Below are 17,613 nucleotides of genomic sequence, written 5' to 3'. Positions count from 1 at the left end.
TAGTGACCGATCCCACAGCGCGTGACCGTAGGTGCGGGTGGGGTCTCTCATCTGTCTCTTCAGATGTTTTTAAAACAGTAGATCGATTAAGGTTTTAAACAGACTATAAAATATACAAAAGTTTTTATTTAAACACATTTCCCACGGTGGCACGGTGGCACGGTGGTTAGCACTGTTGCCGCACAGCAAGAAGGTCCTGAGTTCAATTCCACCATCAGGCCGGGTCTTTCTGTGTGGAGTTTGCATGTTCTCCCCGTGTTTGCGTGGGTTCCCTCCGGTACTCCGGCTTCCTCCCACCGTCCAAAGACATGCAGCTGGTGGGGATAGGTTAATTGGATAATCCAAATTGCCACTAGGTGTGAATGTGAGTGTGAATGGTTGTCTGTCCCTGTGTGTTGGCCCTGCGACAGACTGGCGACATGTCCAGGGTGTACCCGCCTCTCGCCCTGTGACAGCTGGGATAGGCTCCAGCGCCCCCCGTGACCCTGAAAAGGATAAGCGGAAGCGAATGGATGGATGGACGGATGACATTTCCCATTTAAAATAATAAAAAAACAACATGCTGACATTTTTTATGGGTAGTATAACATTTTAATAAATTCAGACTCTAATAAAACTATGAGATTCTTTACTATAAAAACAGACTAATACACCTGATTACTGTATTACAGTGTTGAACCACACTGAGGGTAAATGTGTCGTCTTTACACATATAAATACTTTTTATTTGAAAGATTTCATGTAAATTTAAAGCTACAAATATATTTTCTGTACCATTAAAAAAAACTTCTCCATATTTTAATTACCAAAATTACAAACTGTTAAGTTCCACTGCTGTACGATATTTTTCTGTCAGATTATTTGTTTGTTTTGTTTTATTTTTACAGAATTTTACAGATTATTTCCATTTTTAAACAATGTACTGTACGTGTGAGATCAATGATATGAATGTAGCCGCTAAAAGTGCTGGATATAAATCTTCACCTCAAAGTCCGTTCACATACAAGAAGAAGGGGAGTGAGTGGGTCGGCGCTCAGGGCCTTAAACACACCCTTTATTTCCATGGGAACACAGACACAACCAGAATCACAAATACAGTTTAAAATCCCCCTATACAATAAAGAGTTTCCAACACGCTAAAAACCCTGCCGGCAGAAATAACTATATACTATCAAAACAAAAGCTACACAAATGTTTCCCCCCCACAGTGCCATAATCCCACAGTCCAGCCACACGCGGGCAAATGGTCCTTATCTGAAACAGGAGAGGAATTTCTCTTCCGGGATGGAAACCACACCGGCCAGAAGAACAAGGAGGGGGCTCCTGTCGCAGACCTGTCTTCTCCTGACAGCGCGTCACTGCACAGTCCCGCCCCACTCCACACCTGAACACGGCCTCCCTCGTAGCACCGCCAGATGCAGGCAGAGGGACACCCCTGCCCTGCTGTGGATTGCGGGCATCGCCACCCACTGTCGCTGTTCCTGCCGTTGGGACTGGATCGCCGTGTTCCGCTGGCCAGTCCGTTGCCGAACGACTCGTGGCACCCAAGCAGCAGGTCCTTCGACACATATGCTGGCTTGAACACGTTTCTTTTTTCTCCTGCTCACCTTTCGTGCATCGCTCTCTCACTATCCCCTTTAGCAGGTCAGTTTGGCGGCTGATAGGCCGGCTCGGGGAACGCCCCGCCTCACAGGTGCCTACAGGTCTGCTTAGTCCACAGTGGATTAAAAGAATATTGTGCAACAAAACTAAAATACACAATATAAATATGAGGATAAAACCATGCAAATAAAATCAACACTATGTACCAGCCTGATCCAAAACAAAATATAAAAACAATTTTCCACTGTGTGACACGAACACCAAACTCATCGAGTGTTATCAGTGAATGTTCTTAATCCAGACGGTCTTCACACAGAATGTGATCGACAGCAGTGATCAGCAGAGGTGCAGCGTTCTTACCATCATCATTATTACACGGATTCAAGTACGGGTGGAGCTTCTCTGTGAAGGAGCAGCCAGTGAACGAGTAGATCAGAGCTGCAGCATCTACGTCATAGAAGGAGACCAGACCCTCCTCATAGTCCACAAACACCCCCACCTTCTCAGGACCAGACCGGAGACAGAGACGGACCGGAGGGGCGGCACAAGCTTTGTACTCATTTCCATTTCTCAGACAAACAGTCCAGAGACCGTTCTGAGGTCTCAGTCTGATTTTTCCCTTCCTGTTGATCGACTCTGTGGACACTCCTAAGTCCCAGTCAGACTTTCCTTTAACCTGAACCTCAAAGTAAAATCTGCCTGAAGAGAAACTCTGCTCTGCTAAAACACAAACACACTGAGAAAATCTCTCTGGGTTGTCCGGAAGTTTCCTCCTCACATCACCATGATTCACTTGTTTTCCATCGTCAGACAGGATGAGGTAAGGATTTGCTGTATCAGGATCCAGAGTCACGTCCACTGCATCCTGCTGGACCCTCTTCAGCTCTGCAGCCTCAAACAGCTTCTTCATGTCTTTCCTGAGTGTCTCCACAGCTCTCCCCACAGTCCCCTCATATGATGGTGGACGGACTCTGACCTCTGTCCAGTCCTTGGTGCATAGAGCAGCTTTCAGGGAGGAGAAGCTTTGGAGGAGGTGGAGGTGGTCTTCAGAGCGTGAGAGCTGCTCCACCTCAGAGCTTCTCTCCATCAGCTCAGAGATTTCCTGTTCCAGATCTTTGATGAGTCCTTCAGCCTGTTTCTCTGTAGTTTCCTGTTTGTCTTCGATCTCCTTTATGAGCTCCTTCAGGCGTCTCTCAACAGACTCCATCAGAGCCGTGAGGACCTGAACACCTTCTGCTTTCTGTCTGTCTGCAGCATCTTTCCTCATCTTCACCGACTCTTTGATCTCCTGAATCTTCAGTCGTCTCTTCTGGATCATCTGCTGAATCTCAGCCTCTGTCTTCTCCAGCTCTGCCTTCTTTCCTTCATATTCTTCTCTCAGAGGAACAAACTCATGAGCCTTGTGATCTAAAACAGAGCAGAGCATGCAGACACATGTCTGGTCGGTCTTACAGAACAGCTCCAGATGTTTATCGTGCTTCCTACACATCCTGCTTTCCAGGTTCTCCACAGGCTCAATCAGCTGATGTCTTTTCAGACTTGTAGCTGTCAGATGAGGCTCCAGGTGAGTCTGACAGTAGGAGGTCAGACACACCAGGCAGGACTTCAGGGCCTTCAGTCTGGTTCCAGTGCAGACGTCACAGGGAACTTCTCCTGGTTTGGCAGCTTGTTGCTCTGAGCTGCTGCTGCTGGCTTTCTGCTGAGCTTCACGTCTGAACTGAGCAACCGTCTCAGAGATGAAGGTGTTGATCTTCAGCTGAGGTCTACTCTTGAAAGTCTCCTTACACAGGGGACACTGACACCTCTCATGAACATCCCAATATTGAGTGATGCACTTTTTGCAGAAGTTGTGTCCACATGATGTGGTGACCGGATCAGTGAACACATCCAGACAGATGGAGCACAGAAAGCGATCTTCATACTGCAGATTGGTGGCAGCAGACATGTCTGCACCCTGAGAACAGAAGTATAAAAATGTACACTTTAATTAAACATATCTGTAAATGGTTTAGAAATATCAAAGAGAAAATACAATTAACATTCAGCCTCTAACACTAGAAATCAAAGATAAAGAATGGAAAGAAAGAGGAAGTGACAACGTTCATCTTGTGTGGTTTCAACAAATTTATTTCTCTATAAGTTTTTTTTGTAGGAGCCGTTTTCTGTGTTGTTACCTTCTGTGAGCCACTAGGGGTCACTGTTTGTTTTACAGTATTGTATCTTTTTAAGGTAGACATGTAATTAGCGTCGGGTGTCATTGATTGGAAGAAGGAAATGGTTTGTGACTGCTGTACTGTTGTGATTTATATTAAATGATGCTGGATACTGAGAGAACTGATGAGCAGCAAACGCAACCGATGGAAAGCGATACAGGTATTAAACAGACAGGATAGGTACGGAGTTATTGGACCATCTCAAGTTTCATTCAGTGGAACCACGTCACCCCGCCATCAAACACCTCAGTGGCTTCAAACATAGGCCTAGCTTCTACTCTCTGATTATTCATCGTGTGACTGATGGATTATTTCAGCCTCAAGTCCAAACGTCGTTGGGAAGCTGTGTAAAATGTAGGTGAGGGTAGGAAAGTAGATAGACCACTAAATTGAAAGCTTTGCTTTGATGCTCAGCTCTTTTTCTATCACTAAGATCTGTACAGCATCTGCATCACTGCAGACGCCGCTCCAATCCATCTGTAAAACTCATGTTCCCCTTACTCGAGCACAAGACCCTGAGATACTTGGTCACAATATGCCAATAAGCCAACAGAACCAGACCTCCATGCAATGTTGCAGAGACATGTCAGCCAGGACAGCCCTTCAACCTTCACAGCTTTCAGGAATTCAGCGCCCATTTCATTCATTCCAGGGGCCCTGCCACTGAGCAGTGGTTTAACTACATTGGTGACCTCACCCTCAGTGATAGGCGAGTCACAGACCGTATGCCCAGACTCTGTTTGCATAGCAGATGTGAATGTGGGATTGAGGAGGTCCTCAAAGTGTTCCTTCCACTGCTTGGCCATGTCTTTGGTTGAGGTCAGCAGCGTCCTGTCACCACTGTAAATAGTGTGTCTCTTAAATAACTTTAAGGCCAACCTAAAGTCTTGTTCCGCGGTCTCCCTGAGCACCTCCCACACCTGAGTTTTTGTATAAGCCACTATTACTGTTGCACGTTGCTGGTTCTGCTGGTACCTTTCAGGTGCTTCTGGAATCCCACAGGCTGACCAAGCCTCATAAGACTCCTTTAAGGTGATGGCTTCCTTCATCTCCTGTGTTCTGGGACAACTGCCACGACACTCGCCAACAAAAGTCCAATCACAAAACACCACTCAGGTCCAACGTGAGCACTGAAGACCCCCAGCAGAACAGTCCCTGGGTGGAGCACTCTCCAGCTCCCAGCCAGTGATTCCAAGAAGCCTGGGTACTCTGAACTGTTATTTGGTGCATGGGCACAAACAACAGTCAGGCAGGCAAAGGGAAGCAACCCTCTCGTTCACTGGGAATAACCCCAACGTACAGTCTGAGCTATGCATTCAGGCGAGCCATGCTAAATCTAGTTGGCATTTCTTGACCTTATGCACCAGCTCTGGCTCCTACCCCACCAAAAAGGGTCACTCCAAGGGCTACAAACAGTTTTTGAAGCCAGGGATTGGAGCACCAAGACTTCCACCTCTGGCTGCTGCCTGATCCACAGAGCACCAAACCCTTATGGCCCCTCCTGTGGGTGGGTACACAGGAAGATAGACCCACGTAGTGTCTTTGGGTGGAGCCCGGCTAAGCCCCTTGGACTAAGCTCCAGGTATCCTTTGATATCTTAGGTACCAGCCGCCTGAAGTTTCAAAATGCTGTTAAAATGGCTAAAGCGGCTTTCTTTTCTGAAATTATTGAGACTAATGGCTATAATCCTCGAACGCTGTTTAAAATCTTTAATCCAGTGGTCAATCCCTGTCATGAAATGCCGACGGTGTCCTCTCCAGCTCTCTGCGAACAATTTTGTTATTACTTCACAGAAACTTTTATCTCTCAAGTCTTCACACCCTTTAGTTGTGAGCCCTGCTTTCACCCCTGGATGTTCATCAACTTTTCATCAGTTTGAGCCGGTGTCACTCCCCGCCCTTAAGCAAATAGTTGAACAACTGAAAAATACAAATTCTGTACATGATATTCTCCCATCACGCATTATCAGGGATGGTTTTGATGGAATTGGGCCCAGTATTTTAACTCTCACAAATTCTTCATTGCTTTCAGGCCATGTTCCATCAGCCTTTAAACACGCTGTAGTGCAGCCTGTTCTCAAAGAAGGAACCTCGATCATAATGACTTTGGAGATCGGCCTGTAGTTCACAAACTCCTGTTCCTGTCCAAAATCTTGGAGAAGATAATTCTCTCGCAACTCCAGGCCCAACTGGATGCGAACAACATCAATGATAAATTCCAGTCTGGCTTTAAACCACGTCATAGCACTGAAACAGCTCTGCTGATAGTCCTTAATGATCTTCTCCTAATTGCCGATTCAGGTCGTTCTGCAGTCTTAGGCTTACTGGACTTGTCCTCAGTCTTTAGTATGGTGGACCATAATATTCTACTAACGAGGTTAGAACATACAGTTGGCATTAGAGGTGACGCCCTTAACTGGTTTAAATCATATTTTTCGAGCAGGTCCTCCTCTCTCACTCTGGGTACCTATTCTTCCTCTGTTGCATCCTTCTGCTGTGGCGTGCCTCAAGGCTCTGTGTTGGGCCCAATGTTATTCTCTCTCTATATGCTACCTCTAAACTTAATCTTTGAAAAATACAACATGTCATTTCATTGCTATGCTGATGATATACAAATTTACTTTCAGCTAACTGATGATGTTGCTCTGTACCTGCACTGCTTCATAGAGTGCATGAGAGAAGCCAAAGAATGGCTTTTGGGCAACTCTCTAATCTTAAATGAAACCGAAATTGTGGTGTTTGACAGTTATTTCCCCCGGGGCCAGCTAGTTGATACCTTTGGATCCCTCGCCACTTTTCTCTCTGACACTGTTAGTAACCTAGGTGTGCTGCTGGACAGCTCCTTCAAATCTGACAAACAAGTGTCCTCTGTAGTCAAATCTAGCTTCTACCAACTGCGTCTTATTTCGACGGCCAAGTAGAGCTGGGCGATAGAACGATAACGATATGTATCGCGATATAACTTTTTCTCGATAGAAAAATTAAACTATCGCGATAGACCTCGCCGCTCTTGTCCTCTTAAAAAAAAAAAGAAAAAAGAAAAAAAAGAACAGCCAATCCAAATTAAGTAGCGCAGAGCAGAACCAATCACAGCCGCAGCGTCACATCACGTGACTTGTAACGTACAGCACAAGTGCCAAGCTGCACATGTGTATTTGTTTGGGAAGCAGCCAGCCGCCCGGGTAATGGAGGAAATGAGTGTGCCAACTAGAAAAATCAACCGAGCGTGACCGAAGGTTACCGAAAAGAAAACAGATGATGGTTCCAACGCCGGAGAGATTGTCGAACGGAAGAGCCATAGAAGTTCCGTAGTGTGAAGGTATTTCGGCTATTTCAAGTCTGACAAAAAACAGAGTAGCGTGCACTGTAAATTGTGCCGAAAGCAAGTCTGGAAATACAATAAACTGGTGCATGCGCTACATCCACACGTACCCGGGCATTCTTGAAAACGCAGATCTTTCTATGCGTTTGCACCTTTCGTCCACACGTAAACGGCGTTTTTGGTCACTGAAAACAAAGATTTTTGAAAACTCCGTTTTTGCATTTACGTGTGGACTAGTAAAACGGAGAAAACGCAGCATCAAAGGTGTGCGCATTTTTTGACGGCACAATGTGCGCCACGTTATTGTTTCGGTGAAATGAATTTCTACAATACTGTTAATTCTACTCTCTGCAGTGTTTAAATGCTTACATATACACACAGTTACTGTCCCTCCACACATACGACTCGGTTCTGCTTCTATGTCCCAGCTTTGTTTACTTTTTCCCACCGAGGCTTCTAGACTTCTGATTGGCCAACATTTCTGCACGGTTAGGAATCTAGCGCCACCTGCTGCTTTGGCATGTTCATAGCAGCGTTTTCCTTCATTTCTGCCTTTATGTGTGGACGGGATTATTTTTTAAAACGAAAACGGAAAATCTCCGTTTTCAAAAATACCCGTGTACGTGTGGACGTAGCCTCAGTCTCTGACTGGAAGCGCTAATTCGTCATTCGGCTTTTGTCAGACTAAAGTAACTGTTAAAACTGTTTGAAAAGCTCAGCTATACAACAAGGAGAGATTGAGAATTTCCTTTTAGTTCTCAGTTTATTTGATATTGACAAAAGTTAGTCAGTTTTGTCTGTTCTTCTGTAAAACAAACTAAGATTTATTTTTAGAATTAATATTTTGTTTCTAAGTGGAATTGACAATTTAGTCTGTTTCATTTGTTCTATTTTGAAACTTAAACGCTTTAGCGGCTGCCTTTTGTGTAGTTTGCAATATTTGCCTTTATTTATCTGAAAAAGTCTCATGTTCCTTAAGTACATCTACCCTGTTGAACTTATTATGGGAAATAAATATTTAAATAAAAACAAGCTGCTGATTATTTCACATTTTACTTGTGAGCAACGGCACATTTAAATCTTACAAATATAGTTATTTGGCTTATATCGTGATAGATATCGTTATTGCCTGAAATGAAAAAAACATATCGTGATATGAAAAAATCTTATATCGCCCAGCTCTACGGCCAAGCATTACATACCACATAAGGATCTTGAAAAGCTTATTCATGCCTTTGCGACCTCTAGATTAGATTACTGTAATTCCCTTTACTTTGGTCTCCATGCTGCTCTTCTTCATAGATTACAGCTTGTCCAAAATGCCGCAGCACGCCTTTTGACTGGAACCAGAAGGTTTGCCTCTATCACCCCTGTCCTTGCTGATTTGCACTGGCTCCTCATCAAATACCGCATCGAATTTAAAATATTGCTGCTTACCTTCAAAATTATAGACGATACAGCACCTAGCTATCTTGTCGTACTTCTTAGACCATACACCCCTGGGAGAGCCCTCAGATCATCTGACCAATTACTCTTGGTTCAGCGTAGATCTCGGCTTAAGACCAGAGGTGACCGTGCATTTGCCCTGGTTGCACCTAACCTGTGGAACAACTTTCCCATTGCTATTTGCGCGTCTGACTCCATCCAGTTATTTAAATCACATTTAAAAACTCACTTATTTAACCTTGCTTTCCCAGTTAGTTAACGCCTGTATTTTGTACTCAATTCCAATCTTTCTATATATCTTTGTCTACTTAAAACCTGTGTGTTTTTAGCAAGTTTGATTTGATATTTACTTTTATTCTTGTGTAATCAGTGCCATTGACCTGTTAGCATATTCAGTACTTTGTTAATGGTCTTAAATTTTAATGTTTTAATCTGCTGTTTTATTGTGAAGCACTTTGGTATACCGTTGGTTTTTAAATGTGCTATATAAATAAAGTTGTATTGTATTGTAAAGCCTGGCCACCAGACCTCAGCTAAAAGCTCACAAAACCATTTACAAACAGCTAAAACTGCAAAAAAGCAGGAAAACTGATTCTGTGAAAAGATGTAAACACAAAGTACGATTCCCTCACTCGTCCGAATGCATGTAGAAAAAACAATGTCTCTGCCAAAAGCACAGGTTACAAAACTGCAAGTTTCATCATGTCAAAGAAGACCAAAACACGTTTCAGGTTTGAGAAACATTAACATGAATCCTGTCTTACTTCCAAAAATCCACTGTGATAAAACCACATTTCCCACAAACTTCCACCTCCCAGTGTGCTTCAAGAACAGTTTCCAGTTAAATCTCTATTTTCTTTATTTTCTTGTTTATGCACAGATGCATTACACACCAGTCTACTGTTGTGTACAGTGTGGCTGTCCGCGTTTGAATTGTTTTGTTTTGCAAAAATGACTAACAAAAAAAAGCCTAATTTCTGCTATTTAATACGTAAGGATTTTTAGTTTTTACAGATGGTGCCAAATTGCAAATCACACTCTGCTGAATCACCTGCTAATTATCTTCACAGTATTCATTCACTCTGTCTTTAGGGACTTGCTTAGCTTGTAACATTCCCTCTGACACCAGCAGCGCTTTGGTTTACTCCTGGCTGCAGGCCTGTAGAGCTCTCACTTTGGGAAGCTGCCGGTGTTCATTAAACTCAGTATCGGTAACCAGCTTTAAGTGGGAATAAAACCAAAAACTCTGCGTGTTTGCCTCTGATGACTTGGACATGCAAACAGCAGGAAGTGTTAGGATGTGGGACAGGTGTAACATGCGAGAGCACATCAAAAGTCTCTTTCATGCCTACATCTGATACCAAGCTCATCTTCTAACCTTCATATTTTAACACTTGTGAATGTAGCACGACATGGTTATCTCAGGTCATGATTCTCAGTTTTAACCACCACCAATGCCATTTTTTATTTCTTAATTAATTTCTTTATTTAAAAAAAAAATACTTGTTGTAACAATAAAGTTTAGTGGTGTCGCTTTCTTAGACAGCTACAGCTAATTTTTAAAGTAAGACAGCGTGGCTGTCGTCTGTGAGTCTCTTCAACTCCTGTTTTTAGAAAGAAAAGCAGACTTTTTCAATTTTGCACTTTTAACTTGAACTAATCTGTTGAACACAGTAACTCTGATCAGCTGCACTCACCTGTATTTGAGTTCGTTGATGTTCTCCAGACTGCAGCTCTGCTGTTTCTCACTAACTTTTACTTTCGTTTCAGGAATGTGATGTTGAATCTTTGTTGTTCCGCCTCTTCCTGTAGATTTTCTTCTATTGGCTTCATGTAGGTTATTCGAATGAAATGTGTTTTGCTGCCCCCTCAGGTGCTTTGAAGAATTACAAATCCTCACATAAATTCTGGTACTTTGCAAACACAGATGGTCCAAGTAAAGTATTATGCATATGTGCATATTATGCTTATTGTTTATTTGTATAGCACAGTTGAAGCAGTCCCTTGTCAGGTTCTCACTTTAGTGTTTCTTTGGCTGTTATGTGTGCAGTCTTGTTCCCTTCTACCTTACCATGATCCACAGAAACGCCCCCATCCAGGATCCTCCATCGTTTTCAGTCTTATACACCAGAGCCAGCAGCTCCAACATCAGGTCTTTCTAGTGGCATTTCCCTTATTTCTACCAACAAAGCTGGGACTGGAGCTTGTAACAGTCACAGTGGTATAGTGTCTCTTTAAGACAACCCAAGTCGAGGGTTAATGTTGTCATTGGCAGGGCTCTAGAGCAGCGGTCCCCAACCTATTTTGCGCCACGGACCGGTTTATGCCCGACAATATTTTCACGGACCGGCCTTTAAGGTGTCGCGGATAAATACAACAAAATAAAACTAGTACCAGTACCGAAAAAAAAAGAAGATTTATTCATGACACACGTGAAAAGACCCAGGAAAACCGAGTTAACGATCAAAACAATAACAAAATAACGCTGAAAACCGATAAAAACCCTGAAAACCATACATTTCACACCCGAGCCTCAACTCTGGCGGCCCGGTACCAAATGACTCACGGACCGGTACCGGTCCGAGGCCCGGGGGTTGGGGACCGCTGGTCTAGAGTGCGACCAAATTTTTCAATGGTGCGACTAAAAAAAAATCTTTGGTGGGGACCAACTGTTCGAGTAACAAAAAAAAAAATCTGCAACCTTCCCTGTGGTCAACAACAGACACACATTTTGCCCCTATCGTGGACTAAACCAATCAGAGATAGTAAGGGGCGGGACCTCTCTGATTGGCCGTGGTCCAGTTGAAAGTGCAGGTGGAAGTGGGAGGTGAGTAGCTTGAATAAAGGATATCGATTCATTAAATCCTGAATCGACTTTTAAATATAACTGTGTTTTGCCAGAAACGCCAGATTCTCAGATTAAAGCTCACAAAACCATTTCAACAACAACCAAACAGCAGATGAGAGCAGGTACACGGACTCCACACAAAGACGTAAACACAGACCGACGCATCAGAATCAGCTTTGTCTTTCTCGGCTTTCTCACCCGCCGGCCCGCAGACGGACACGCTGTCGGAGCTCAGCGATCCTGATGCGTCCGGTCCGCGCTGTGATTACGTCTTTTTGCGCTGATTCTGAGCTGCAGGTTTTGTCTCTCCAACCAAAATTCACCGAGCCAGCAGCAAAAGAAGCAGCAAACTGCGCTTCACATTTGATCAATGTCATCATGGATTCTCTCTGAGTTTTGCTGTTTTGCTTCCACCACGATAAAAATCACACTTCATGCACAGCTAGCTCTCTCTCTATCTCTCTCTGTGTACTTCAAGAACAGTTTCCCATCTCAAATCTGTTTTCTGCATTATTCATTCGCTTATTACCCACCATCAATTTTAAATCATGCTTTTATTTGTTTTTGTTTCTAATGTCTCTGTAAAGCACTTTGAATCACCTTGTTGTTGAATTGTGCTATACAAATAAACTTGCCTTGCCTTACCAGTCGTTCACAGCGCTGTCGGCTGCTGTCTTTTTCTTTTTTCCTTTCTTTCACTTAAATGACCTCGGACAAGAAAGCCTAATTTCTGCTGTTCAATACTGAAGAAATTTAAACTTTTTAAAATTATGCAAAATTACAGAACATTGTAGAATATTTTTAAGATTATCTGCTATAAAAAGCCAGGCCAGGAAAATCTCCTTCATGTTTTTCTGTGTTTTATTCTCAGTTACTTTGACACAAAGGCCTCTGCTGTGATGCTCACAATTCCGATGAAGTCTCACATGTATCAGTGCTGATAAATGATCAGAACAGGTCGTCAGAGGAGGCCAAGATGATGATTAAGTTTAACGTTTTCTACAATATTGACAAAGCACTTTAAGCACAAGATTGTTAGTTAATAATTTAGAAATGAATATTGTCTGTATGGACTGCAGTTTCCCCCCAGAAAATGTGCACATGTAAAACTGTGGTGTTAAGTGATGCGGTTGAAAAATTTGAGTGTGCCTAACTTTTGTGCCCATGGCAAAAGGTTAGTCTAGAGCCCCGGTCATCCGTATGCACCACTGCCCTCTCTGTGGTTGTGGGGACATGTGCTTGCACGCTAGTGCATGAGGAGGGACGGATTTTATGTTTTACTTCTCCAGACACCTTTTTTTGCAACGTTATGGGTTGTACGAACACTGTGCGCTATGTTTGTTAAGCTGCAGCCGTTCAACCGGGCTTATATGTTTGACGAAGAGAAGGTGCATTAAAGAACACGCTGTGGAATTCCCAAAGCCAGTGTGAGTGTGTATTCTTTTGATTATCCTGCTAAGTGTTTTTGCCGCCTCCTCTCAACCACTAAACACAACCCGACGTTACAAGCTGTACACAGGCCCCACAGCATGAACTCTGGGCTTTAGCCTGAGTTACATCAAGTGTTTTTAGATTAGACTGGGCTGTTCTGACCTAATCAATGCCCTGTATATCAGTACTGTAATGACCATCAACATATGCAATTCCTGATAAGGAAGCTGACACATCCCATGCTGATTTACAACATTATGCTCAAGAAAATAAACAGAAAAATTTAAATTCATTCACCCTCTTAATTGCTTGTCTGGCACCCAGGATATTTATCTATTTTATGGAGATTTGTTGGTGTCAAAAAACTAGACTCTAAAGGATGAAATATAATCAATCTTGATGACATCCAGCAATGATATGTCATTAGTGAAGAATAAGATGATTTGGTCAGCTGGTGGTTGTGGCAGGCCCGGATAGTCCTACCACAGTGGACCCTGATTATACACGAGTATGCATGTATACTGGTACGTTAAACTGGACACATTATAAATGATTAAGATTAACATTAGCTGTCTCATTATTGCCCTTTTAGTGCACGTGTTGTTAATTTCTTTAACATCAAAGCAGCGTTAAAACATTTTGCACATTTACTATTAGACATCTTGCATTACATAGTAAAATTCTCAGATGTTCTGGTCATCCTGGCTTCACATCTCTCCCCTGTCTTACAGGTGGTGGGGTTTGGTCTTTGGCTCAGCTGCAGGCATGGTGCAGTAGGTTCAGGGGCACTGCCAGGGGAGGTGGGCGGACACAGCTGAGTGTGCAAACTATGTAGACAAATTCACTGTGTTAGTAAAGACATGTAAACACAACATCATGGCCGTCTGTATGTGCTGGGTCTCTGTAACCAGGATGAGTGTTAAACTGGCACCAAAGGAGGACCGACCCTTCACTTTTGCTCCGTGGCTTCGTGGTTGCAGCGGTGAGACAGTTGCAGCTGGGTCTGCTGGATTCAATACTGATGGAGCAGTTTGTGGAGGGGCTTTGGGATGGGGTGGCATAATGGGTAAGCTGTCTCCAGCCAGCAAACCTGGAGGTGGCAGTCACACTGACCAAGGACCATCTGGCAGTGTGACCGGAGGGCCCAGCACCTTCAGCCAGTTTGGATAGCCAGTTCCAGCCCTGAAGAGGAAGCTTCTCAGCTCCCTCCTGACCTTCTCAGCTCCCTCCCATTTCTTTCTCCTCTCTCTCCCAGGATTCCAGCAGCTATGGATGCTCCACCCGACCCACCGGGGGTTGCACAGATGCCGGGGCAGGAGTGTTGAACGTGTGGGCGACTGGTGCATTTTGACTGGGAGTGTCCACTGATGGAGGCTGGACAGATGTTCTTTGTTGCCAATCTCCCAACACTTTCCCCTGGTCCAGGAGAGATATACAATGTTCCAGTAAGGTGCCAAGGGAGTACATACCAGGCTATAGTGGACTTGGGCTGCCCGCAGACCCTGACCCACCAAAACCATTGTTGGAGTCTGATTGGTTAGGTGCATGCATGGGGACATATACAAAAATCCCTTAGTGCTGCTAGAAATGATACACAAGGGCCAAATGCACAGAGGAAAGGATGTGGTTAGCTCCGGCTTAATGCATCCATTAATTCTGGAGACAGATTGGTGGGGGTTTAATGACCTGTTTGGCAGCATGTGGGGATGCGTTCATGACCTATAGGAGCATGTCGCATCTCTGCTACACTCAGCGGTGACGCGAGGTCGTACGATGCCAACTCTGTGGAGGAGGAGACGTGGAGGAAAGATGATATTTTATAGCATCAGGGTTTGATTTACTGACGCCCCTTCATGCGTCACAAATACATTTTATACATAGATCAGATCAACACCACAATGACTTTTAACCCAGAAGATCATCTTCTATTTTCATGGCTGGTACTTTCCGTTCTTGTCTTAAAGTGAATTGTTCCTCTTTCACCGAGACATGACTAATCTCTCCTCTAAATAAATCTAACTCATGTGTGTGTGTGTGTTGACCTCACATGCTCTTTCTCAATTCACCTGTTGCACTTCTGACCTTTCACCAGGACAGAGGCTCACTGAGACTATGTGTATGTCTTCTACTAAATAAATGTTTTAACCAAGAACCTCTACTTAAACCTTAATATGAAATGACCTGATATATAAGTGTTTTGTAAGCATGTATTGCAATTCCTTCTATGGCTCCAAGTCACTTGCACAATAGATTGTCCGGACATCGCGCCGAACAAAGCTTCCAACCCCCAATTAATTGACCGAGCTCCAACTCTTTAATAAGCACAGATATGCATTGTGTATAAAATAGTCATAACTGCACCTGAAATACAAAATTAACATAATAACTGTATGCATAACATCTTAAGGCCATCTTAAAGCTATCTGTTACATTGTTAAAGCCTCGTCTTAGCCTGCTGCTCAAAATAACTTTCACTTCTGCAAAACTCTCCAAGCCTGTTTCCTGTCCTGTTACTTTTAGCCTTTCTGAAAGACACACACTGTTCAACCCCTGAATGCAATATAAACTCCAGATTATATTATTAATGCAATGGTAATAATGATGATTATTTAACAATAGCAGTAAAATAATTTCCCTGCTCCACAGAAAAGAAGAACAGAGGGGAAGAGGCCATTCATAACCTCGCTCCTTCTTACCTTTCTGACCTGTTAACCACCACTTGTTCTGCCCGTTCACTTCGTTCTTCTTCTTCTATCCAGCTTACTGTACCTTCCTTCCGCCTCACCACCATGGGAAGCAGAGCTTTCAGCTGCTCTGCTCCCAGGCTGTGGAACTCTCTGCCCCCTGAAATAAGAAATATTGGTTCTCTCCCCCAGTTTAAATCCCAACTCAAAACTCATCTGTTCAAATCTGCATATTCACTGTGAATCCACTGTTTGTTCATTTTATCTTGTGCTTGTATTTTATTGTTCTTATTCTGCCATTGTTTTACTAAGTGTTTTATCCTATTGTAAAGTGTCCTTGGGTGACTTGAAAGGCGCTCATAAATAAAATTTATTATTATTATTATTATTAAAAAGAAGAAAAATCTCCCGAGTCACCTGTTGAGAGGAAAAAGAAGAGAAAACAACCAAAAAAACAGAGCAACATAAAAGAAATAGCAGCAAAGCATTAATCTAGCTAAGTGTAAATAACAGTAAATATTAACTATTGAATGTTGTTGTGCAGCACGCAGGACCGATAGCGCACAATGTGCTTATACGCACTGCAGGGGTTTGTATCATATCTATCTAATAGACTCCAGTTTGTGCATGTAAATGGAGAGTCCTCTTCACACACTGAGGTTAATTATGGAGTTCCACAGGGTTCAGTGCTAGGACCAATTCTGTTTACATTATACATGCTTCCCTTAGGCAGCATCATTAGAAGACATAGCATACATTTACACTGCTATGCTGATGACACCCAGCTCTATCTGTCCATGAAGCCAGATAACACACACCAATGAGTTAAACTGCAGGAATGTCTTAAAGACATAAAGACCTGGATGGCCGCTAACTTTCTGCTTCTTAATTCAGATCAAACTGAGGTTATTGTACTCGGCCCTGAAAAGCTTAGAAATATGGTATCTAACCAGATTCGTACTCTGGATGGCATTACCTTGGCCTCCAGTAACGCTGTGAGGAACCTTGGAGTCATTTTTGACCAGGACATGTCCTTCAATGCACATATTAAACAAATATGTAAGACTGCTTTCTTCCATTTGTGCAACATCTCTAAAATTAGAAATATCCTGTCTCAGAGTGACGCTGAAAAACTAGTTCATGCATTTATTACTTCCAGGCTGGACGACTGTAATTCATTATTATCAGGAAGTCCTAAAAACTCCCTGAAAAGCCTTCAGCTGATCCAAAATGCTGCAGCAAGAGTCCTGACAGGGACTAGAAAGAGAGAGCAGATTTCTCCTGTTTTGGCTTCCCTTCATTGGCTTCCTGTTAAATCCAGAATTCAAAATCCTGCTCCTCACATACAAGGTCTTAAATAATCAGGCCCCATCTTATCTTAATGACCTTGTAGTACCATATCACCCTATTAGAGCACTTCGCTCTCGCTCTGCAGGCCTACTTGTTGTTCCTAGAGTATTTAAAGTAGAATGGGAGGCAGAGCCTTCAGCCTTTCTCACTCACTAGGTGTTAATAGACCTCTCTGCATTAATCACACTTTTTATTGCTTGCTCATAGAGGGTCATTGATTGTTGGGTTTTTCTCTGTATGTGTTATTGTAGGGTCGACCTTACAATATAAAGCACCTTGAGGCGACTGTTTGTGTGATTTGGCGCTGTGTAAATAAAATTGTGAGATTTCATCAGAGATGTAAAAATTGCAGCTGATGTTACTGTGTCAAAGTTACCGAGGCTGGAACACAGAAACATTAAATAGATTTTTTCCTCACCTAATTTATTTATTTTTTCCAGCATAAAAACCTTTTAAAAATATGCTTTAGTTCAGATTTTAATCCAGAAATTCAGTAATGAACATATAAAGATCACCTGTGCAAAAATTTCTGTTTCTAAAGTGAAAAAGTAAAAAAATTATAGCACTTTTAATAAATGTTTAGGTGTTTCCAGCCCGGCCCAATTTTGGCACACATTGGACACCATATGTAAGTAGTAGGCGAGGGCTGGTTCTTTTAGGTTCAGCTGCTAACAAGATGGTGTATCGGTCAGAATACAGGAAGGAGGACAAGAGGCTG

General features: G+C 43.0%; 1 protein-coding gene across 1 annotated transcript; it reads right to left on the bottom strand.

Annotated features, from left to right (window-relative positions):
- Positions 1 to 587: 587 nt before the first annotated feature.
- Positions 588 to 10,341, bottom strand: LOC146573375 (E3 ubiquitin-protein ligase TRIM39-like). Its single transcript, XM_085278180.1, has 2 exons — positions 10,280 to 10,341; positions 588 to 3,556 (listed from the first exon to the last, which is right to left on the bottom strand). Exon 2 carries the CDS (start codon positions 3,545 to 3,547, stop codon positions 1,895 to 1,897), a length of 1,653 nt encoding a protein of 550 aa, XP_085134306.1. The 5' UTR covers positions 3,548 to 3,556; positions 10,280 to 10,341; the 3' UTR covers positions 588 to 1,894.
- Positions 10,342 to 17,613: the final 7,272 nt, after the last annotated feature.

This window comes from Mchenga conophoros, linkage group LG6 (assembly GCF_057382185.1).
Source record: "Mchenga conophoros isolate Kocher_MC1m ecotype Shallow Benthic linkage group LG6, M_conophoros_male_GT1.1, whole genome shotgun sequence".
NCBI lineage: Eukaryota > Metazoa > Chordata > Actinopteri > Cichliformes > Cichlidae > Mchenga > Mchenga conophoros.
Note: the sequence above shows the minus strand (reverse complement) of the source record. Positions and strands in the feature narration are given on the sequence as shown.

What these genes read in the sequence shown, in the direction of transcription:
- LOC146573375 (XM_085278180.1), bottom strand. Translation starts at nt 3,547, where the DNA reads ATGTCTGCTGCCACCAATCTGCAGTATGAAGATCGCTTTCTGTGCTCC.